Here is a 23674-nt window from a genome sequence, read left to right on the forward strand (position 1 = left end):
CCTGAGTTATGTATTCCTGGATGGAGTTGCGTTAAATTCCTTCTGCTGGAAATGGGATCTAACTCTAGTATTTTCCCACTACCTGCAGCTTCCAATGCTGCCCTCCCACTATATTGGCTCTGAAGGATCTGCCAGTTCTTTAGAGCAGAACTAGATGAGGTAGGTGAAACTGATGTAGGATTTTTCTGACCACGGACGACCTATGTTGATTCCAATTTCATGGTTAATCTGAAAATGTTCCATTACCAAAATAATGAAGACAAATAGCTTTCACAGCAACTCTAAATAGCACTATATTTTCTCAGAACTCTTGATGGTAGCACAAGGTCTCAACTGAGAATACACAACTGTTCAAAATGTAGGATCTTATGTTTTATAGTAATGAAGAAAATGAATTACAGCAGATTTTATTAAACTCTGCCCTACTTATCCTTCAATACATCTCAACATGATGCAGTGCTAAAGGACTTGGAAAAATTGTAGCTACCTAAATGTTGCAACGTTGGCTATCTTTGATGCATTCAATAATTTTAGACTGCATCAGAAATATTTCTTACCTTCAGGGGGTTTTGAGGTGTAAACGGCAAGACGCTTGGATGGAAGAATCCTTGGGCTGCAGCATAGTATGAAGGCATAACCTGTAAATAGGTATTATAATCACCATAAACTCCTCTATTAGATTCCTACAGAACAAAACATAAAAAATATATATATATTGTTATGTGTTTGGAAGCCGATAACTAATTCAGAAATTATCGCAAGAAATTAATGGTCATAACATAATTTTCAGAAAGAGAAGTACTTAAAGAATGACAGAGGAGATTGAAGTCTGAGTTCCTCTTGATCGTAAAGCTCACTAGATAACTTTGCCCCCATTGCTATAGCCCGGTTTATGTTAGAGCACTGTTGTGAAGATAAAATAGCTACATAGGCACTGCCTTAAATTCCCTTAGAAAAACCACAATATAAAATAATAAAATCTAGGTGACAGAAATAGATGTAATCTCTAAAAGCAAAGCTTTTCCAGGAATCTGTTGCAACAAGCTTCACTAGGAATCTCCTGTTCATGCCTTAATTACACCATGACTTTGGTATTTCAATTCATCCTGCAAAGGATTAGTGCTGAATTTCTAGAAGCTGCAAGTCATGCAAAATTGGCAGATAAGCTGCTAACTGGTGCCTGATGTCTGATCCCTGATCCACATCATGGAAGTAGAATTAGCTCAAACTCTGGACGAGTCCATTTCATCCCATCCCCACTGCAAAAGACATTCCCCGGAGACTCTACTGCTACTCTCTACACCAGGGTTTCTCAACCTTGACAACTTTAAGACATGTGGCGTTCTGGGAGTTGAAGTCCACATGTCTTAAAGCTGTCAAGGTTGAGAAATCCTGCTCTACACAATCCCTTACAAGATGATGGGAAATGTTGCCCAGGGCTGAGCTGCTGCTGCTTCACAGAAGAAAGAGAGAGATTTAATTCCTTGATTCTCTAGGCAGGGTTAGGAAAGACTCCAGTATGAAACTCGAGTTTGCAACTTGGAGTGTTATCTATACACAAATTATAATAGTACACAGCTTTGCTTCCCACCTTACCCACTGGGAAAAAGTTCCTCTAGAAATACTTGAATTAAATTTCTTTCTCTAAGACTAGAGTGAAAATTATGAAGTTTGGAGGAGCAGCGCACCAGCAGTTTTTACTCCTGCCTCCCCACTGAATTCTGAAGCCAGCTCTGAACTATTTCCTAACACCCAAAGAGAAGCAGGTTGGAAGTGAGGCAAGGGACATGGATCTGCTAGATCCAAATTTCTCCTGCTGCTTTACCATTTACCCACTCCTGTGGAACATTTAGCTCACATGAATTTAGTTGTAATAGGAAGAAAAAAAACCCAATGGGCCGTTTCTTTGAACTTATGTAAAATCAGAGAATGAAAATAACAAAGCTATATCTAATTTTTAAAAGAAAGGTCCTATAGTTGACAAATCCTTACTTATATACATTTCATTAACGCATTATCTGCACACAAAATCCTACTAACAGGGAAATTCAGGATTCCATGAGACATAAGGTTGAAGTAGTCTCTCATTTTTTTTCTTTATTCTAAACATTCGAGTCAGCAAAAAGTCACCAAATTTGCAAACTGGCATTTCTCAGCACACAGATACCCTTGGGATGCTGAAAGAATTTTACAATCAAGTAAAAAGTCAATGCAAAATGATAAATAATATGTTTCTGGGTTGTATTCAAGATCTGTCATTTACTTTCGTGTGCTAGAAATAAATTCGGAGTCAAACACACTGAAGAGAACACATACAATAATAATATAACCATCCAGACTCGTTATGAAAAGAAGCACCATCTTCAGCCCCTGAATGAAAAGCAGGATATAAATCCCAACAACTAAATAAATAAACAAATGAAACTAACTTACATCTGAGCCACTGTTTTCTAAGTCTCCTACTTTAGTTTGAATGGTATGATAAGCCTGAGCATACTGCTGATACCACGGCGGGACTGGATCCTACAAAAGGCAAAGCCATTTTTTAAAATTTTCTGTCATTTTTCATGATTATTTTGCCAATTGCTCGCCAATAAAAGAGTACAAGGTTCATAAACCAGCAACCCCAATTTTCGTAACTTCAATCTCATTTCATTTAAAACAATCAGCAATATTTACATTACATTGCATATAAATTAATACATAATCGAACACTAACCACAAAGTAGTATTTTTTGCTGAATGGTATCAAACTTCCAACATAACTTTCAAGACTGCCAGGTTATTTTTCTCAGAAGTTGTACATAGGCCATTTTTTGCCTAGCACTGTTATCCTATAGGTGCTTTGGTAAATAGAGAGTACTAACTTCAATTTACAGTACAGTGTAGTACAAGTGGTCCCATGTGGTCCCATTAAGGAAGAGTTTACTTGATCTATTTTTATGGTTAATGTTATGCCTATTTTTAACTTGTATTAGATTGGCCTTACAATCTACAATGTTCTATTTGATTTATTATACCCAAGTTTTTTTTTTTAAGCAGCGTGTTGTGACTTACTTTACATAATCTGTATTGGGTGCTTTTTTAATTAAGTCACATAAATCCCTGTTGTGTATTTGAGAGTTGATTCGGGAATGTTGGATAGCTCATAGGCTAAAGGAGAAGGCTTCCCAACAAATTTAAAATATTCAGAATCTGGAATCTGTGGCCTAGATTAAATAAGGGTGAGCCTTCCCTGGGTTCCTCTTGGGAATTTGAAAAATATAATTTCAAATAATCATCCTGCTGAATCAGCTCGTTTCACCAATGCCGTTCATGGTTCTTATGCATGCCACAGCTATACCACACATCAGTGATAGAAAGTTCTTGTAGAAGCAATTATGGTTGTAGCTCTGGAGCTGATTCCAAGGGTGCTAACAGTAGCCCCACATCAGTTGAGGACCATCTGCCTCTCTGGGCTTCTGCATCATACAACAGAGTTTCTTATAGCTGTTGGCAATGGGATTCTGAATCTGTATTAATGAATTGTACACTTTACTTCTTCCCCTATATTACCTACAGAAAGGTGCAGTTAAGTTAACAGCTAGAACAACTAAACTGCTAAAAGAAACAACTAAAAGAAACTTTGACAACTAAAAGAATTAACAATGACAACTAAAAGAAAGTTGTCACACTATACCAAGTATGACTTGTATTTTGCAGGTCATTTAATTTCTTATTCACATGAGTTCACTATCAGTACTCTTTTGAATATTAGTATCATATGGTTAAGGTTTTTTCCCAGGACAGCGATATCACTATTTATTTGCATTCCAGTTCTTACCACTGGAAATCTGACTTGTTCTGTAAATCTTGCTGATTTATGGTTCTCAATTATCAGCAGTCTAGAGAACTCAGCAATGCTTTCATAAGAAGGGTACACAGTTATCAGCTGCAGTGACATTATACATTTCTCGCATACCTGTGTGTAATCACTATACTGTCGTGAATAGTTAAAAGAGTTTTCCACTGCTTGCTGTGATGTGTTTCCCTGAGCACTTGCACTGTTGACTGAGTTACTTGAAACTACAGATTGCGGCTTAGTATTATTGGCTTTGTTGGTGACTGCTCCTAAAAGAATAAGACATTATCATTTACATTTATCCATTATATAATAACAACAACAATAATAAATTATAAGTACTTTTAAATCCCTTTGCTGCCCCCAAGAGCCCTTAGAGGGATACACAATTTCTACATGCACACGGTACAATATTAAATAAATTTACAACGAAAGAAAGGTATAGAGCTATTCTTTTGAAACAAAATAAAATAATCCACCATTTAGCCTAATTTAAAGGACTTAGGGCCAGCCACACTCTCTCAGCCCTATCTTGCAAACCCACACTAGACGTGCATGGTAGATTATGGTCCATAACCTTCAATGAAGAGACCTTCATCCTGCAGTGGATTGTATCATAATCAGCAGCAGCAGCAACAGATGATCTCTGTATTATAAACTCTTATTTAAAGGCAACTTCCAGATTTAATTAATACCCAACAATATAAAGTGTATTATCTGCAAGTATTATAATCTCTTTGGCCACTCCCTTGCTTACCTGAAAGACACACAGAAGGCAGGACACTTGCCAAGTTCAAGTAGGGATTTGTGCTAAGGTGTATTTCCTTAGGCGGTTCTCCGAGTAGAGAGGTTTGATTTTTGGAAGAACTCTATAAAATAGACATATTTTATCACATAAGTGCAACTGAAGTACAAAGTAATTTCCCATCAGAAAACTTCTCACGTTACTAACTAGAACTGCTGTTATCCTTTTTAACTGTTATTTATTTATCTATAAATTTATCTTCTGCATTTCCACTATTTTTAAAGGAAAACAGAGTAATTACCACTCCAGGCACAAGAAAAAGAACCTATGCTATAAAGTTATTATATTTTATTTTTCAAGCTCTTGTTTATTTATCTGAAATGGAAATAAAAGACAAATAAAAGCACTGCATGTGTAGAAAAAACAATATACTGCTTTGGCTATTCTCATCTTACAATACAAATGTCTGTTGGATTTTTGTGACTTTTTTTCCCCAAGTTTTCATCAAACTATAAAAGCTTGAAAGCCCGAAGGGTAAACTCTCTTTCTAAGCTGAATTGTTGGTATTCAACAATCTCCTTACCAACAAATGTCTCTTTCTTTTAGACAACAAAAAGGTAGCATTCTTTTCTGTTCTACTGAATAGGAGGCAGGATATTTTCAGCTGAAGACTAGCCTAGGAGCCAATATGGAATATGACTCTTAGTTCCTTCTTAAAAGCAAAACTAATGACTAAATAATTTTCTTTACCTAAAGCAACCTTAAACCAGACTGGTAAAACCAGACTAGTCAGTTACTTATAGGCTGGGAAATAGATTTTTATTTGCCGAACTACTGAAAGGAAAATAACTATACTGTCTGTGGGGCCATATCAAAACAATGTCTATATATACAGGGAGAGGGAGATACACCAATTTGATATGGCACTAAGGTTAAGTAATGCTACATAAAGAGACAGAAGAGGAAAAAGGGAATGGAAACTGCCTGAAACAGTGAAAAAGCTTACATTACAAAAAGTTTGCAAAATTATAACAGAAAGTATTAAAAAGTAAGCTAAGTAAAAGAAAACGAATATATAAAAGAATAACTGCTGCTGCAAAAAAGTGGTAAGAGGAAGATGCTATAAAATAGAGGTGTGCACAAAACAAACATATTGTGGCTTGGAAGTTTGATCAAGCTGTTCTGGATGAATCAAGGTTCAGCTGAGTCAAAATTGACATTTTAAAGCATACGAATGCTGGCAGGAAGATAATGGATAGCATGCGGTCTGTTGTAAAGAATGAGTATTTGTTGAGAGAAGCAAAAATGGTTGGATGGTCTGCCCTCTTTATTACAGCACGTATGTAAATATGTGTGTGTTTGTATGCATGTGTGTATGCCATATTTTATCTTTATTTTTTACATTTTATTGATTTTATTGTAATTTCTTTGATTGTTGTGAGGCACCCAGAGTCACTGAGAGTTGAACAGCGTACAAGTTTATTTGGAAGTGAGTTACGGATACATCAGAAGAAATATAAAAGAAATGTAAATGCAGCATGTGTGTAAAACAAGAAGAAATAGGGTTGAGACTGAATAGGTTATAAATGAATATAGACTGAATTCAAAGGTAAGTATGAAAGAAGATGTGGTTTGACCATTTAGAGAGAATGAATGTGGATCAATTCACAAAACAAATATACAAAGGAAGAGTGAATGGGTTGAAGGAGAAGGGGAAGTTCAAGAAAGCTGTGATGGGATTAGATGAGCCTCTTAAAAAGAGAGTAGTGGTTAGGGTAAACAAATAAATGATAATGCATGAAGTGGTATATGGATGTGGTTGAAGCAAAAATAGTTTGCAGGGATAGAAAAGTATGGAGAGATATGGTGAATGATGTTGATATAAGCAAGATTTAGCTACGTATCTTTTTCTTTTCCCTTATCTTCTGTCTTTAATTTCATTGCTGAACGTTCTTACTTTTTTCTTGCATGCTGCATAATGTTGCTCACTCTGAAAGGGAACAGCATGGTAGGTATGTATATGGAATATGGAATACATATGGAATACAAACTAACTCATGGCTGAATTGAACACTGTGGCCAAGGCATTAGTTTGATGCCCTTCACACATCTTAAAGAGAGCTCAAGGTGTGCCTGCTTCTTGGAGATTGTAATCCATTGAAAACTCTGAAGAAGCCTAAAGCTCTGCCCTGAGATATAGATGAGGAAGAAATAATACTTGGTATTAAGTGTGGCAAGAGAAAGATGTGTTTGGAGAAAAGGGAGAATTGTTTTTGAAACACAATAGTGATCAAGATAAAAAAAAAATCATATGTTACAATGGAAAATACAGAAAACTGTGGTGATGGTTCTGTCAGCATCAATCACATATGAGTAAATGACCTATTCCAAGAAAGAAAGAAAACCCTCAGTTTGATGTTGCTCATACATGGACTTGGTTAACACATAAATTATCCAACTGAATTGCCAAGTAAGAAGTGATACACCCCAAATGAGATAGTTTATCGCCCTTAAAATGTAACTCAAGAGGAAGTGAGAACCTAAAGATTCCATATTTGCCATTTTGTCAGAAGACTGTCAAATTTCAGAACTTGCCCAAAACTGTTAAGCAATTCCAGATGAGCCACAATCAAGGATGACTGTAAACAGAGATAACTGCTCCATCTTAGATAAAATAAAATGGTAAGGTACAAAAGGGACTCTTTTGGACTGACGAGACTGCTTTAGAGATAAAACCTCTTCAGAGTCCGCTTAGGGTGAAGGAAGAGACTGTGTTTCTAAGGGTCTGTATAAACTGTCTGACCCAGCAACAGTCAAATCTGAGATCTAAGATAAGCCAGCTACATACAACTTGGCCAGCAAAAAGGTACCAAAACAATGCCTAGCCCATTCTGCTTTGATCTTGGCTAAGAAATTGGACAGAAGTAGGAATTGGAAAAGCAAAACTGGATAGGGATATAAGTGTCATACACTATGATACTTAATCCTGGAGAAAGTTACCATCCTTTGCAATAAAAGGTATTTCAAAAGTGACTAATGTGATTTTTGAGGTTAAAACATTATTTACTTAAAGTTTAAGACATCATCCTTTCTGCTGAAACACTGCTTTGATGGCTTAAATTCTGCTACTCTATCCACCTGAAGATCAGTACAGTCTCTTCATTAAGTGCTGATAACTGACACCACACATAAACAGAAAACAGACTGGAGATGTTGTATAAATCATGTTTCTCTTTGGAAAATGTCTGTAAATGATTACAAAGCAAAGCTGAGCCTTTGCTTGGAACAAAGCATTAGCAGGCTGCTCTCTTCTTCATTTCATCTTCCTTCTTTCCATGGAATTCCTTCCTTCCTTCCTTCCTTTCAACAAAGAGCCTACTTCCAAACATTATGTGAACAGGAAAAAAACTAGCTTTAGGAAGAAAGAGGACTTGCTTATCCATTTACAATTTCCTTCCTACCACGTTGAGCAGAGTGTACTTAGCAACTGGAGAATTTGATGTACAAAAGGAAATAGATTCTTGGTACCTAGGCTAGAGATAGAAACCGCAATTGAAAATATTAATTTGGAAGTAGGATCCACTCAACTCAATGGGACAAACTCAAAATGCATAGTACAGTGGTACCTCTACTTACGAACTTAATCCGTTCCATGACTCTGATCGCAAGTCGAGTTGGTCGCAAGTCGAAGCAAATTTTCCCATAAGGTTCAATGTAATTACCATTAATCCGTTCCGGCGTCCGCGGACCATGCGTCAGGGGCGGAAAAACAGCCGCTGACCACGCAGCAGGGCGGAAAAACGGCTGCAGACCACGTGGCATGGGCGGAAAAATGCCTGCGGACCACGTGGCATGGGCGGAAAAATACCTACGGACCACGTGGAATGGGCGGAAAATGGCCGCGGATCCGGTTCGTAAGTCGAGGTGAGTTCGTAAGTAGAGGTAAATTTTTGGGGCTGGAGCTGGTCGTATCTCGAAAAATTCGTAAGTAGGGGGGTTCGTAAGTAGAGGTACCATTGTATTACACTGCTGATAGAAAACAGTGCAGATGAATGTAATAAATATTGTGTTTGTGTATGGCAGAACACAAGACAGAGAGAGAAGGAAAAATGGGAATAAAAAGCTATTAGTATGAAACAATAAACAATAAAAAGCTATTAGAATGAAACAAAACAAAAACCACATTTTAAACAGTTTGTGTATTTGATTGAATACATCCTAAATTGATGAAAATTGTGTGCGCCTTCTTTTTATCGCAGGTGATATTTCTTGAAAATGAAGACAGAGGCAGAATGAAAAGTTTCACAGGTCTGCTTGCACTTTGTACATCAGTGAAATACAGACATATTATTCAGCAGTTGCCTTCTACAGTAAATCACATACATGCAAATTATGTATATAATTTAACCAAAGATAAACCATGATTTAAAATGTATTTCTAAGCTCTAAATTCTGGGATTATACCAGTTTAAAGATAAATGTATAGAAACCTCTAGGCTTATAAAAGTAATCTTAAATCATTCCTGCCATAAGTAAAGCTATTCAGGTTTCAAATTTTGGTTAAGAGCGAATTCTCACATTAACTGCAATTAATCTTGATGGCATTGTATGTCATGCTAGGTCATGGTTTATTTCACCAAGATACACTGAGTAAACCTTAACTGACTTTTTCAATGGCATCTAAGCAATATGGTTTGCAAACCATAAAACACATTATGGCTTAGCACGATAGGCAAATTTCATCTGTGTGGTATTCAACTATACCGCATCCTAATGCAAATAGAGCAATTCGTTGCAAATGACAGGAAGCATTTTTCATTACATTTATGCTTTTTAATGAATAATGATTAAATATTAATCATTAATAATATTTATGATATTATGATATTAAAACAGAATAATAAATCTGTTTTAAAACGCTTTTTGCAATTAAGACTGAAATGCTGATGAAGCAATTGCAAAGCTTCTCCCTGGCTCAACCGTAACGAATGTAAAGTACAAGAGAGAAATAAGAAAAGCTAAATCCAGTTTCCTTACACCCATGCTGGAGTCAGTACTCTTTGGCGGGCTCTGTTGCTGGAGATGTCCTCCCTGTAGACCTCCCGCAGCAACATTTGTTAAGCTCTGTAGATATGCTTGAGATGCTGGGCCAGTGCCTTCTGTCAGTCCCAGGGATGACGGCAACTTCTCTTGGGTGTTATTTTGCCTTGGCACTGCTTGCCCAGTTACATGCTGGTTTGGAAAGAAAGGCAGCAGGCCAAACCCTGCTGCAACCGCAGTTTGAGCTGGAGTCCGATGAGATACTGTAGAACCAACCATAAATAGAAAAAAGTGTTACGGAACAGAACACTGGGTTTACTACATGAAAAGCACTAAGGATCACTTTGATAATTGCAACGAATTATCAAAATAAACTTACCTACTAAAATAAAATTAATGAACATTGCACAGAACTAAGCCTATTTAGCAATATATATTCATACCGTATTGTTCTCATTTTATACACTAATCTCTGAAGTAACTTCTGCTTGTGATCTGCCCTAAGAATGGAATTCTGGGTGACAGTAGTCATCCTATTTTTCTATGTGCAAAAGAACTATTGCTGGTCTCTTTGAGACATACAATAATATTGAGTTTGATTACAAATTAATAAATAGCTTCTATAAACCACCTGTTTCCTCAAATACTGTTAAGGATAATTATCTTTTAAATTATACAGTAGTAGTTTTAAATTTCTGTTGTCTCTGATAGGGGAAAAATATAAAATAAGAGTTTTTATTTTAGGTCTAAAATTTCTGTTACAAATTGCTCAACACTAAAGCATACTTATCTGAGAGAAAGTCTACCAAACACACTGCAACTTCTAAATAAATATGAATAGGAGGGCATGATATAGGGTGTAAATGTAGTGTACATGATAATGTGTAATGTATAAAGTTAGAGCCATTGTTTCTGCCACTGAACAAAAATAATTAACTCAGATATACATAGGTTCAGTGGATATACTGGAAGGAACAGTTCAAAATATAGAGTTTAAGAGATTTAATACTCAGTTGTGTCCCTAAAATTATTTCCCTTATAATATTATTTGATACCAAACTTATGTAATCAAGAAGCTCTGAAGAGGCATATGCATAAGCAGCTCATAATAACTCAGTAATAAGTGTTGTAATATTTCATTAAGGACGCCAGGAAATTAATCTCAAGATAATTGTGGTTGAGGATGTCAGCTACATTTCTAAACAGGTAATTCAGAGAACTGCAGAACCAATTAACTATTTGTTTGTTTGTTTGTTTGCTGTCTATCTCACTTTTCCAAGTGACTATGGGTGGCATATAACAGGGTTAAAATACAGTCGATAAATAAATTAAAAAGTATAAAAAATATAAAAAACTAAAACAGAAAATAATAGGCAAAGGGATGTTAAAAATAATGGAGCCACCTCACTAGATCACCTGTCCCCTGGAGTCCCCAAGCCTGCTGGCACAGCCAAGTCTTAAGGAACCTCCAGAAGCTCTACAATGACAAGGCCAACCTCACCTTAAGGGGAAGAAGATTCCACAGCATGGGCGCCACAGCAGAAAAGGCTCTCCACCGAGAGCCTGCCAAATGTAGCTCCCTAGACGTTGGAACCCATAATATGCCCTCTCTGCTGGTAGGATGGGCAGATGAAATCGGAGAGAGGCAGTCCCTCAAGTAACCTAGTCCCATGCCATGAAGGGCTTTAAAGGTCAACACCAGCACCTTGAATCGGACCCAGAAACAAACTGGTAACCAATGCAGCTCATGAAGCAGAGGTGTGATGTGAAGCACACATAACTGCTCACACCAGCTGAAGTTTCCAGATAAGAGTACATTGCTGTAGTCTAACAAGAGTACATTGCTGTAGTCTAACAGGGCATGAGTGACCATGAGAAAGTCCCCTGATCCAGAAACGGACACAACTGGTGCACAATACGAAGTTGTGCAAAGGCCCTCCTAAGCACAACTGCCACCTGCTCATTAAACAGGAGTCACAAGTCCGTGAGGACTCCCATATTGCAAAAAGGGACTGTTTGGGACAGTGCGACTCCGTCCAGAACCAAAGATGGTAAAGTCCTAGAAGCAACTCAATCTTGCCAGGATTCGGTTGAAGCCTGTTGTTCCCCATTCAGACCCTCACGGCCTCCAGACACCAACATCTCTTAATTCGCCAGGGGAGGAGCTGTACAATTGAGTATCATCGGCATACTGATGATACCTCACCCCATGGTGATGGATGAGCTCACCCAGTGGTCTCATGTAGATGTTAAATAGGAGAGAGCACTGATCCTTATGGCACCCCTCCTAGTAGGAGCCGAGGGCAGGATCTTTCCTTCCCAATCACCACCGACTGGAACCAACCCCATAGAAAGGAGGAGAACCAGCACAACACTGTGCCTCCCATCCCCAATCCTCTGAGTCAATCCAGAAGGATACCATAGTCGATGATATCAAAGACCGCCAAGAGGTCAAGTAAGGCAAGGATGGATGTACAACCACCATCTTGCCCACAACAGAGATCATTCAAAAGCATAACCAATGCCATTTCTGTATCATACCCAGGTCTGAACCCTGACTGAAAAGGTTCCAGATAATCCACTTCATCCAAGGTCCTCTGAAGCTGCTGTGCAACCACCTTCTCAATCACCTTTCCAAAAAAGGGGAGATTAGATACTGGATGCAAATTGTCCAGTATTGTGTGGTCCAGTGATGGCTTTTTGAGGAGGGCGCAGACCAAAGCCTCCTTAAGAGGCGAAGGAACAACCTCCTCACTCAAAGAAGAATTCACCACCTCTAGAACCCACCCACATGACAACCCATGAGCCACTTTCACAACCCAGGAATGGCATGGATCTAAGGAGCAGGTGGCCAAGCTCACAGTCCTAAGGACCCTGTCCACTTCCTCAGATCCAACAGGTTCAAACTGTTCCCAGATAACCGGGCAAGACTCCACCCTAGGCATCTCCCCTGTACCTGCAGCAAAGCCAGCGTCCAGCTGTGAATGGATCCGAGTGATTTTATGCAACAGATGCTGAGCAAATTCCTCTGCATGGCCCTGCAAAAAGATTTCCAGGCTCCCTTTACCCAAGAGGGCTCATATCACCTGAAACAGGGCTGCAGGGTGGCAATCTGCGGAAGCAATACGAGCGGAGGAATATTGTCACTTCACCACCGTTACTGCCACAAGGTAGGCCTTAATAGTGGCCTTAACTTTAATTAATTAGAGAGTTTGTCCAAAATCATGGTATACAGTGCAGAATGGCTGTTCACCTGTCTACACAATAGATGGGTGTCTATTAGTCATTGTTTTTAAACACTGACTGCTCTAAAGTTTTTCACTGTAATATTCTTCCTCTTTTTCTGTAATAATATTTTTGTAACTTATGAAAACTCATCAGCACGTTTACCAAATGCATTTTAAAATTATTATTACTACAAATAAGCTGACTATCAACAAAACACTCCTGTGCCAGTAGTACATTTCATTACCGTAACTTTGTTTCCTTTTCCCTACATTAACATCTATCTCAACCTTCAGCTTATCTTTTGACTTGCTTTGTGTTTTACTTCTTTTTATAATAGCCCACCCAGAGACCTTTGGCCATCATGTAAATATTGTAAATCACCAAAGAATTCTATAGCCATTGAACATCACCGATCGTTATTGCATGGTTTTTAGTGGGACTTCTCTTTCCTCCCTATTTTGGGGGGGGGGGTTACTTTGGTTAACCTTGGAGCTTTCCAAAGTTTGCTGATACCTTCCCTTCTCTTATTTCCTTACATATTTAAATAATTATAGGATGTTTTTCAGGCATTAATATCATAATCCAATGCACATTTTATTAAAAGCAAAATTCGTTAGAATTACTGTGAAGCCCAAAACACCATATGTAACATTTGAATTGAATATGATAAGAACTCACATTTTGTTGATGTTCAGTCATTAAGTCATATCTGACTCTTCGTGACCCCATGAACCATATCGCGCCAGGCCTTCCTGTCCTTCACTGCCTCCCTGAGTTTGCTCAGTTTCATGTTCATTGCTTCAGTAATGCTATCTAACCATCTCATCCTCTGCCATCCCCTTCTCCTTTTGCCTTCAATCTTTCCCAGCATCAGGGTCTTTTCCAAAGAGTCCTCTCTTCGCATTAGGTGGCCAAAGTATCTGAGCCTGAGCTTCAGTATCAATCCTTCCAATAAGCAGACAGGGTTGATTTCCTTTAGGATTGACTGGTTTGACCTCCTAGCAGTCCAAGGGACTCCTAAGAGTCTTCTCCAGCACAATTCAAAGGCATAAATTCTTCAGCGCTCAGCCTTCCTTATGGTCCAGCTCTCACAGCCATACATTGCTACTGGAAAAACCATAGCTTTGACTATGTGGATCTTTGTCGGCAAGGTAATGTCTCTGCTTTTTAATATGCTGTCTAGGTTTGCCATAGCTTTCCTCCCAAGGAGCAAGCGTCTTTTAATTTCCTGGCTGCAGTCTCCATCTGCGGTGATCTTGGAGCCCAAATAAATAAAGTCTGTTACTGCTTTTATTTCTATGCCTTCTATTTGCCAGGAATTGATGGGTCCAGATGCCATGATCTTAGGTTTTTTAATGTTGAGTTTCAAGCCAGCTTTTGCACTCTCTTCTTTCACCCTCATCAAGAGGCTCTTTAGTTCTTCTGCACTTTCTGCCATTAGGGTGGTATCATCTGCATATCTGAGGTTGTTGATATTTCTTCCTGCAATCTTAATTCCAGCTTATGATTCTTCCAGCCCGGCATTTCTCACGATGTACTCTGCATATAAGTTAAATAAGTAGGGTGACAATATACAGCCTTGTCGTACTCCTTTCCCTATTTTGAACCAATCAGTTGTTCCATGACTGGTTCTAACTGTTGCTTCTTGGCCCGCATACAGATTTCTCAGGAGACAAGTAAGGTGGTCTGGTACCCCCATCTCTTTAAGAATTTGCCACAGTTTGTTGTGATCCGCACAATCAAAAGCTTTTGCATAGTCAATGAAGCAGAAGTAGATGTTTTTCTGGAACTCTCGTGCTTTCTCCATGATCCAGCGAATGTTGGCAATTTGATCTCTAGTTCCTCTGCCTCTTCAAAACCTAGCTTGTACATCCGGTAGTTCTCGGTTCACGTACTGCTGAAGCCTAGCTTGTAGGATTTTGAGCATAATCTTGCTAGCATGTGAAATGAGAGCAATTGTGCAGTAGTTTGAGCATTATTTGGCATTGCCCTTCTTTGGAACTGGAATGTAAACTGACCTTTTCCAACAATTCGCATATAAAACAGCAATATATAACTTTTGCAGCTGTAACCGACCCCTTCTGGCTGGCCTTCCATTTTTAAAATGTCTTCTGAGTGAGCTGTGATAGATATGCCTTTCCTCTTCTCCCTTTCCTTCCCAGTCAGCATCCTTTTGCAAATACAAAGACTGTCTGACATGAAGATTGCTTTTTCCTTGCTCATTCTCACAAACCTAAATAAACTCTGACAATAATTGTCTCAACCATCATTCATCTAGCTTACAGATACTAGATCTGGACTAAAAAATCCAGATGACCAGTTTGTTGTTGTTCAATCCTGCAGTCACTTCCAACTCATGACCCAATGAACACCAAACTGACCCAAACTGTCTGTCAATAACTACTTCTCCAAGTGATTAATCTCATGCTTCTGTCACCAGTTATACCAACTAGCCACCTTGTCTTTTGCTGGGCCTTTTAAAACACTTTCAGTTTTCTCAAGGATCAGGATCCTGTAATGACTTTTGCCTTTACACTACATGTCCAAAATATTTAAGACCAAACTTCATTATTATTATTGATATTACACTAAGCAGTTTATTTTTACTTTATCTAGTACTGATTTCTACTTCTTGCAGTCCAAGATATTCTTAATTATTTCACCAAGTACCATAATTCAAAGGCATCAATTTTTCTTCACTTACTATTTTAAGGCCCAGTTTTCACAATCATAAGTTATAACTGGGAAAACAGTGACCTTACAATATGTACCTTTATTGTGAATGTGAGGTTTCTTTGCCTTAACTGTTTTGTCCAGATTTGTCATAGACTTTCTTTCAAGTTACATACATCTCTTTATCTCATGGTTACAGTCATCATTCCTCTGACTTTATGACTCAAGGAAGGTAAAAGTCTGTTATTATTTCAACTTTTTCCCCACCTATCTGCATTGTGTTGGCTTTGCCTGTGGACATACTGTAATCTTAGGGGTTTTACTACTGAGCAGCAGACTGACTTTTGTATTTTCTTTCACCTTCGAGGGATTCCCTAAGTATACCTTGCTTCCAGTTACCCCCATATCTGAAAGTGTTGATATTTCTCCCAGTAATTTTAACTCCAATTTCTATTACTTCTAGTTCAGTTAGTCTCATGAGATAATTCTGCATACAAGTTAAACAAACAAGTTTACAATATATAATCTTGGCACTTTCTCAATTTTGAATCATTTATTTTTTCCATATTCTACTAATGTCTACTCACATCCAATCAGGCCAGGCAGGGGAGGCATACTCCAGGTTCCATCTACTAGAGAGTATCATCTGGCAGGCCCAGAAAGAGAGCCTTTTCTATTGTAGCGCCCACCTTTTGGAACATCATTCCTATAGAGATTAGATTGGGCCTGATCCTGCTGTCCTTTCACAAGGCCTTAAAAACATGGTTTTGTCACCAAGCTTGGGGGTCTGAATGTGTGGCAGAGCCCATTCTATGGCTGTGTTGATTTGTTATTGGTGGTTTTGTTTTTACTTTGGCTGCTGATTATATGTGTGTTGCTTTTTTAAAAAGCTGTTATATTTTTTCATGGTGTATTTAACTGCTTTTAGCTGTTCAAAGTCATGAATTTGAGATGGGAGGCCATATAAATTGGAACAAAATAAATAACTATTCTGTTCTGGTCATCATACACGTTCTTCAGTAGACAGATGAGGTGACCTAGTACACCAATGTTTTGCACAGCAAAATGCCTTTGTATAATCAATAAACAAAAAACTCCCTTGTTTTTTTCATTATCCACTGGACATTAGCTATATGATGTTAGGTGCCTCTGCTCTTCTGAATTCAGTCTGTACCTCTGACAGTTCTCATTCCATGTTTTGTTGAAGTCTGGAACAAAAATTTTTTAGCACTATCTTACCAGCATGTGAGCTATGTGCAATTGCTCAATAGTCTGAGCACTGTTTAACACTGCCCTTTTGGTTATTGGAATAAAAATGGTTATTGGAATACTAACTCTAACTCTGTTAGAGGAGTTAGAGGTTTGGCTATTGGAATACAAATGGATCTTGCCCATTGCTGTGATTTTCATGCCTACTAAAAAAATCACATGGAGCACTAATTGCACTATTTACAAGATTTTAAACAGTTCTGCTGGTATTCCATCAACTCAACTTCACTATTAATAATAATTTCTAGGGCCCATTTAAGTTCACTTGCCAGAATGTCTCACTGCAGTGATAAAATCCTCCACACACTACATCACGCTACAACAGCTACTCAGGATGTAACTAGATCCACTTTCCTTATATGGGGTCACATTGGTGTATTTGTTAAAGGTTACAATAATTGACAGCCACTGATGCCATTTTTAATTCCACTGATGATGCCAAGTCCAGAAGAACTCCTAAGATGTGAATTTGGATCTCTCAAGGATGGTACAAACCTGCCCAGAAGTGGTTGCACACTTCAATCCAGATATAATTAGCACCATAATTCTTCTGTCTTATCTAGGTGAATTTCAACTTCTCTGCCATCAACCAACTACTAATTGCCTCAAAAAGCTATTTAGGATATTTACAGCTTCCTTGGAATTCATAGATGGAAAAGGCAAAACTGCACATCACTCACATGTAGACATTACTTGCACTCAAACTTAAGTATCAATAGTAGTAGTTTCATATAAATATAAAAAGATATAGGAGATGAGAAAGAATCCTGAGGTACCTCCCAAAAACAAACACTCACTATAATTCCATACCCGAACTCACTACTACTACAGTACCATACTGTGACAGTACATTATTACAGTAAACTTAAGGATTTTAAATTAATGATTCCATAAAAGTACAGAAAACTATCAGGCAAACAATCATAGAATTATCTTAGTTTCAATTAATTTACCCAGTACATTCTATCAAAGCAGAGGCCCTCTCAAACTAACTGGCCAGACAACATTCTTAATTTGAAAACAAGGCACTTACATTGCCCTTTGTATGATTCAGACAACTGAGGGTCATTCAGTTGGTTTCCTATATGTTTATATCATAGTAGAGACAAAACTTCTGGTATTAAAGAGGAACTGGAAAGAGTGCAGAGAAGAGGGATAAAGATGGATGATGGACTTGGAGGACTATGAAGATGGTTAAAGGAAGTAGGTATGATTAGCTTTAAAAACAGAAGACTAAGGGAAGACATGAATACCTTTGAATATCTGAAAGGCTGTCATGGGAAGGGAGGGTTGGATTTATTCTCCACAGCTTGTAAGGGTAAGATGAGAATCAATGAGTGGAAGGTTTACAGAGCGAAATCCAAACTCAAAATAAAGAGGAACTTCCCAACTATGAATGCTATTAAGCAGTTAAACTGCCTGCCTCCTGGAGTCATCAGTACTCCATCACTGGAAATTTTCAAAAAAGGTTGAAATTGTTTTCAAGCCATTTGTCTGGAATAATATGAAGTTCTGGGTAGGGGGTTGGACCAGAAAACCTACAAGGTCCCTTCCAAAACTCTGATTCTATGATTCTAAACATGGTCAGCAGTGCAGCCGAACTGGATCTTGGAACCAACAGCCATGTCAGTTCTAGAAGTCTTAGCAAGAATTAAGCGTCACAACTGATGATGGGAAAACGTTGTGATACTTAATTGCCTTGTTCTTCTGTTACTTCCTAAGCTATGTAGTCCATGCTTATTTTTTGCTTCTTGCTCCTTGTTAGCAATTTTCTTGCTTGATTCTGTACAATGTATTCTAAATTAACAATGCACTATAAAGATAATGAACATGGTACACAACCATACTAAATATGCAGCATCTTGATAAGCATATCTACAAAATTACTGAATAGGTTACATACTGACAAAGTTGTAGATGGTTATGGCAAAATAAAAGATAAAGGTGAAGTCTCTTGGCTAGAATCAAGAACCATCCAGAGCCAGAATTTAAACTAATATAAATTCAGTACTAATTATTTAAAACAGCTATAGTTGACCTTGATAGTCTTTACAAGGTTGCTTGAACAATTCTAGAGTATTGTACATAAATATAAACATTTTATACAGAATCTGAAGAATACAGGTAGCCCTCGGTTAGTGAACACAATTGGGACCAGTAACTCCATCACTAAGCGCCACGGTTGCTAAGTGGAAAATCAACTGACCACAACAGACTTAAGATATCACATCCCATTTGGTTGTTAGGCAAGTCACCATGGTTGTTAAGCAAAACATCACATGACCGCAATGTGTGAGTTTACTGCCGGCTTCTCCGTTAACTCTGCTTGTTGCAAGCCAGTTGGGAAGCACACAAATGGTGATCATGTGTCCATGGGACACTGCAATGGTTGTAAATGTGTGCTGGTTGAGAAGTGCCTGAATAGTGATCAAGTGACCGCAGACCAGTTGTAAATGCAAGGATTGGTCACAAAGCTGTTTTTTTTACACCATTGTAACTTCGAATGGTTGCTAAATCAGCCAGTAAGCGAGGGCTACCTGTATTTTCAAAGTTAATTTCTGCTACTATAATAGGAAACAAAATGTCACTTGCAATTGCATGGTTCTCCTTGATTCCCTATGTCTGTGGCCACTTGTGGTAAAGGCCCCGTTCCTAACATGGTCTGAAGCAACATAGCTGGAGGCTCTCCAAGCAAACTTGGTTTCTGCAAAGAAAAAGTATTATAGATTACTTTTTAAATTGTATTTTATTAAAATTGATCCAAAGATTTTCGGTGCATATACTTTCTCTTACCATATTAGCTGATCACAGAAGACAAAGAAAAAGGAAATAATACTAGTACTATTATTATTGGCAACAAAAAATATGGACTAGAAGATATTTCCACTTTCTATTTTATCCAGGACTCTGGCCTAAATTGTAAGTACAGGACTTTTTAAATTATTTAACTCACACTATTAGCTTGTATATTCTCAATCTTTGCTAGCTGTGCCAGATGTAGATGTGATAAATTTTGTAGCAACAAATTAGATGCATTTCCAAAAACAGAACCCTGTAAGATTGAAAGAAAAAGGAAGAATTATGTATGAGTTACATACATATGGAACAAATATTATTCCAAGCAAGAGAAAGACATAAAGAGAAATTTATTTCATACATCTGTCACCAGCTATATGATTCAGTCTTCAAAATTCAGAGTTCCTTTCATCATTAAGGATGTGTCAGATATTTGTGAAATGACAACTACTGGTATAGGTCACTGCATATCTCTTTGGGCTATCTATTATTTTCATACTGAGAACTGGTAAACATACCCTTATTTTTCAATTTACTTCTCTAAAAGATGGTAAATGTGTAACCTATAAGTAACAGATTAAAAAATGTAAATATGTTCCTCTTAAGGAAAACAATGGTTTTTACCTCTAATGGGTTTTAGTTTTTCACTGAAAATTTGGTCTTGATTATTTTACAATATTGGGAAGAAGTAATATCATAACCTTCCTATTTCAAAGAATGGATATAAATATAAATAACTAAACATTAAAACTAGCTATTTTTCAACAAGAGGCAGCAACTAACCTTGTCTGGGGTAAGAAGTTAAGTAGGATCAGTCCTAGTTTTTATCTGGATGGGAGACCACCAGTAAATACTAGGTCTTTAGGTTAGACTGGGAAGTTGAAAAAACACCCCCGAAGGTGGCCAGGTGGCCATGGCAAACCACTTCTGCATTATTGCTAAGAAAATTACATGGGCATAATTTGAGGGAAACTACTTTTTAAGCTAGCTGCACCATGTACAGTGGTACCTCGGGTTACGAACTTAATCCGTTCCGTGACTCTGGTCACAACCCGATTTGGTCACAACCCGAAGCAAATTTTCCCATAAGGTTCAATGTAATTACCGTTAATCCGTTCCGGCGTCTGCGGACCACGTGTCAGGGGTGGAAAAAAGGCCGCGGACCATGCAGCAGGGCGGAAAAACGGCCGTGGACCATGCGGCAGGGGCAGAAAAATGGCCGCGGACCATGCAGCAGGGCGGAAAAACAGCCGCGGACCACGCAGCAGGGCGGAAAAACGGCCGCGGACCACGCAGCAGGGTGGAAAAACGGCCGCGGACCATGTGGAACGGGCGGAAAAACGGCCGTGGACCATGCGGCACGGGCGGAAAAATGGCCACGGACCACGCGGCAAGGCGGAAAAACGGCCACGGACCACACGGCAGGGCGGAAAAACGGCCGCGGACCACGCGGCAGGGCGGAAAAACGGCCGCGGATCACGTGGAACGGGCGGAAAATGGCTGCGGACCACATGGCACGGGCGGAAAAATGGCCGCAGACCATGTGGAATGGGTGGAAAATGGCCGCGGACCACGCAGCACGGGCGGAAAAATGGCCGCGGACCACGCGGCAAGGCAGAAAAACGGCCACGGACCACACTGCAGGGCGGAAAAACGGCCGCGGACCACGCGGCAGGGCGGAAAAACGGCCGCAGATCACGTGGAACGGGCGGAAAATGGCTGCAGACCACGTGGAACGGGCGGAAAAATGGCCGCGGACCACATGGCACGGGCGGAAAAATGGCCACGGACCACGTGGAACGGGCGGAAAATGGCCGCGGATCCAGTTCGTAATCCGAGGTAAATTTTCGCAGCCGGAGCTGGTTGCAACCCGAAAAGTTCGTTAGCAGAGGCGTTCGTAACCCGAGGTACCACTGTATTTCCAAATATATGCAACTAACAAACAAACGATTCAAGCCATTATTTAAAATCATCACAGAAATCCCTATTATGTAAGTTTAACATAGGGCAACTCCTTATAGGTCAGAAACTGCAACTTCCAACCCATTAATAGGCCCCTTATGGCTTTCTGGTGCTGTGACGACATTACCAGAAGGGGCAGGGCAAAAGGTTTTTGATTCTTTTCAATGGATTTAAAGGTTTTAAGAGTTTAAGAATTGCATGGGGAACATTTCAGTTCCCAGAGACCTTGGGATCCCATTCTCTCTCTCTCTCCCTCCCTCCCTCCCTCCCTCCCTCCCTCCTTCCTTTCTTTCTCTTGAAGTTTTTAATCCCCAAAACATGGTGCCAGGATAAAACAACTTTGCTGCCAAATTTCAGCAAGACAAACTTTGGGCTGGTGCCTACATGCAGCCTACAGATGGCTCTTTCCAAGTTTAAGGAAAGATATCTTCTACATTACTAAACAAGTACATTATGTGCTATGTCACTATATAATCTTGAAAATAAGGTTTAATATTCCACATCTTTATTAATAAGGATTAACAAAATCGATTTTCTCCATTATTAACTGATGACCCTTTCCAATATTTACCATCTAAATCAACCATTTTGATTCTCAAACATTTAAATTTGTTTTCCTTCTATGTCTATTCTTTTCAAAACAACAGTGAAACAGTGAGTGTGAAAACTTGAGCCTGCTGGCTGGGGCTGATAGGAGTTGGATTCCAACACCGTCTGAAGGGGCTGTAGATTTCCCATGCGTAGCTGAAATACATTTTAAAGCAAACTAACATTGGGGCAGAGCACTTATTTGGCCAATTACAGGGGGTCACTGTGTTCCAAGGAAACGTTAGCAACAATTTTCCAGTATTTAAGTATAAAAACAAAATATTCCTCTGAAGATATCACAATTGCGCTCTGATAGAATATAGCCAATGACATGATAGCTAACTTCAGTTTTTAGGTCTCTTTAACGCCAGAAACCTTCCTTTTTACTGTTCTACTGCAAAGGGGAAAAAAAGTTTGTTTGTGGTATAAGGCATGTCAAGCCCAAGTAAGCTGCTGAAATAATAACTTTAGCAGTAAGATTTCTATTGTGTACAAAGTATTTCCCTTCAAGCTAGAAAGACCACAAACAGAACCCAGAGATGAACCAATGATCCAGTTCAGCTGAAAACAACTTTTTACATGTTCCTTATATTTGTTAGTTTAATAAGGAAATCAAGATCATGTTCTGCCTCCTTGCTCTCTGAAGAACAAATTCTGGAAACTAACTTTTAGAATACATAGAACAGATATTTCAATTAAGAAGTCAAGATAAATGCTATATTAATTTAGCATTTTATATTGGAGCATCTAATTATATCTTACTGCTATTATTATTATAATGCACTAAAATCTGAACTCTTATTGTTCATCTGCTTCACTAATACATTATAAATTATCTATAAACATACCTGATGAACTTTATTCAAATGCAAAAAGGCTGGGCTGACTGATGAACTTACAAGGTGAGGCACATTCATGGGAGCTCCTAGGACTGTTTCAGAGAAAAAATGTTACCAAATTTATCATAAATTTACTTATAATGCCTATGTTAAGACAACATATGAATAGCTAAACATTATTTTAAAGGACTTATATTTTCTGTATAATAACTGATCATCAGCGCAGTTGCTTGAGACTGTTTTCGCCTGTGAAGGCAGACTGGCAGCCATTATAATTTCTCTTATGGAAACCCTCCTGTCAGTCTTCACTGCTTCTATGGCAATGCAAAATTGATGCACACAGCAATGCCAAAATAATGAACATGAACTTTTATACAGAACTTTTGTACCACTTAGGATTAGCTTTTGCCAATGAGATAATATGAGTATCACCTTTTTATATATTCCCAAATCTGCAAGGGTGCACATCTTAACAACTAGAAAGATGGATTTCAATATGCACTTTTTATTGCTTCCCTTCCTCCCCAAAGAGGCAAAAAGACTTTATGAAACTGAAACAAAAAACATGAACTTTGCAAGCTTTGCTCATATTTTTAACTTCAGCAACATATGTGACAATTTGCCTTCTGCACCTATATAGCTAATTTCTAAGGACCAATTGATAGCTTCATTTTTAAATTTCAAACTTTATAA

The 23674-nt window shown here is 38.5% G+C and overlaps 1 protein-coding gene across 4 annotated transcripts in view; it reads right to left on the reverse strand.

Annotated features, from left to right (window-relative positions):
- RAVER2 (ribonucleoprotein, PTB binding 2) overlaps positions 1–23674 on the reverse strand; it is a 52083-nt gene that overhangs the window by 3891 nt on the left and 24518 nt on the right. The window contains exons 6-13 of one of the 4 annotated variants that reach the window (XM_088153637.1): positions 22991–23073; positions 19750–19848; positions 19389–19500; positions 9624–9889; positions 4599–4710; positions 3962–4110; positions 2434–2523; positions 558–638 (exon numbers count right to left, since the gene is read on the reverse strand). In XM_088153637.1, the coding sequence (XP_088009763.1) occupies positions 558–638; positions 2434–2523; positions 3962–4110; positions 4599–4710; positions 9624–9889; positions 19389–19500; positions 19750–19848; positions 22991–23073 (992 nt within the window). Of the gene's footprint in view, positions 1–557; positions 684–2433; positions 2524–3961; positions 4111–4598; positions 4711–9623; positions 9890–19388; positions 19501–19749; positions 19849–22990; positions 23074–23674 lie in introns of all 4 variants that reach the window. The other 3 variants (XM_088153635.1, XM_088153639.1, XM_088153638.1) reach the window with 3 other exon arrangements.

The sequence above is a fragment of the Python bivittatus genome, unplaced genomic scaffold (assembly GCF_059951505.1).
Source record: "Python bivittatus isolate LINGU-HERP-01145 unplaced genomic scaffold, Pbiv_v1 ctg000700_np1212, whole genome shotgun sequence".
NCBI classification, from domain to species: domain Eukaryota; kingdom Metazoa; phylum Chordata; class Lepidosauria; order Squamata; family Pythonidae; genus Python; species Python bivittatus.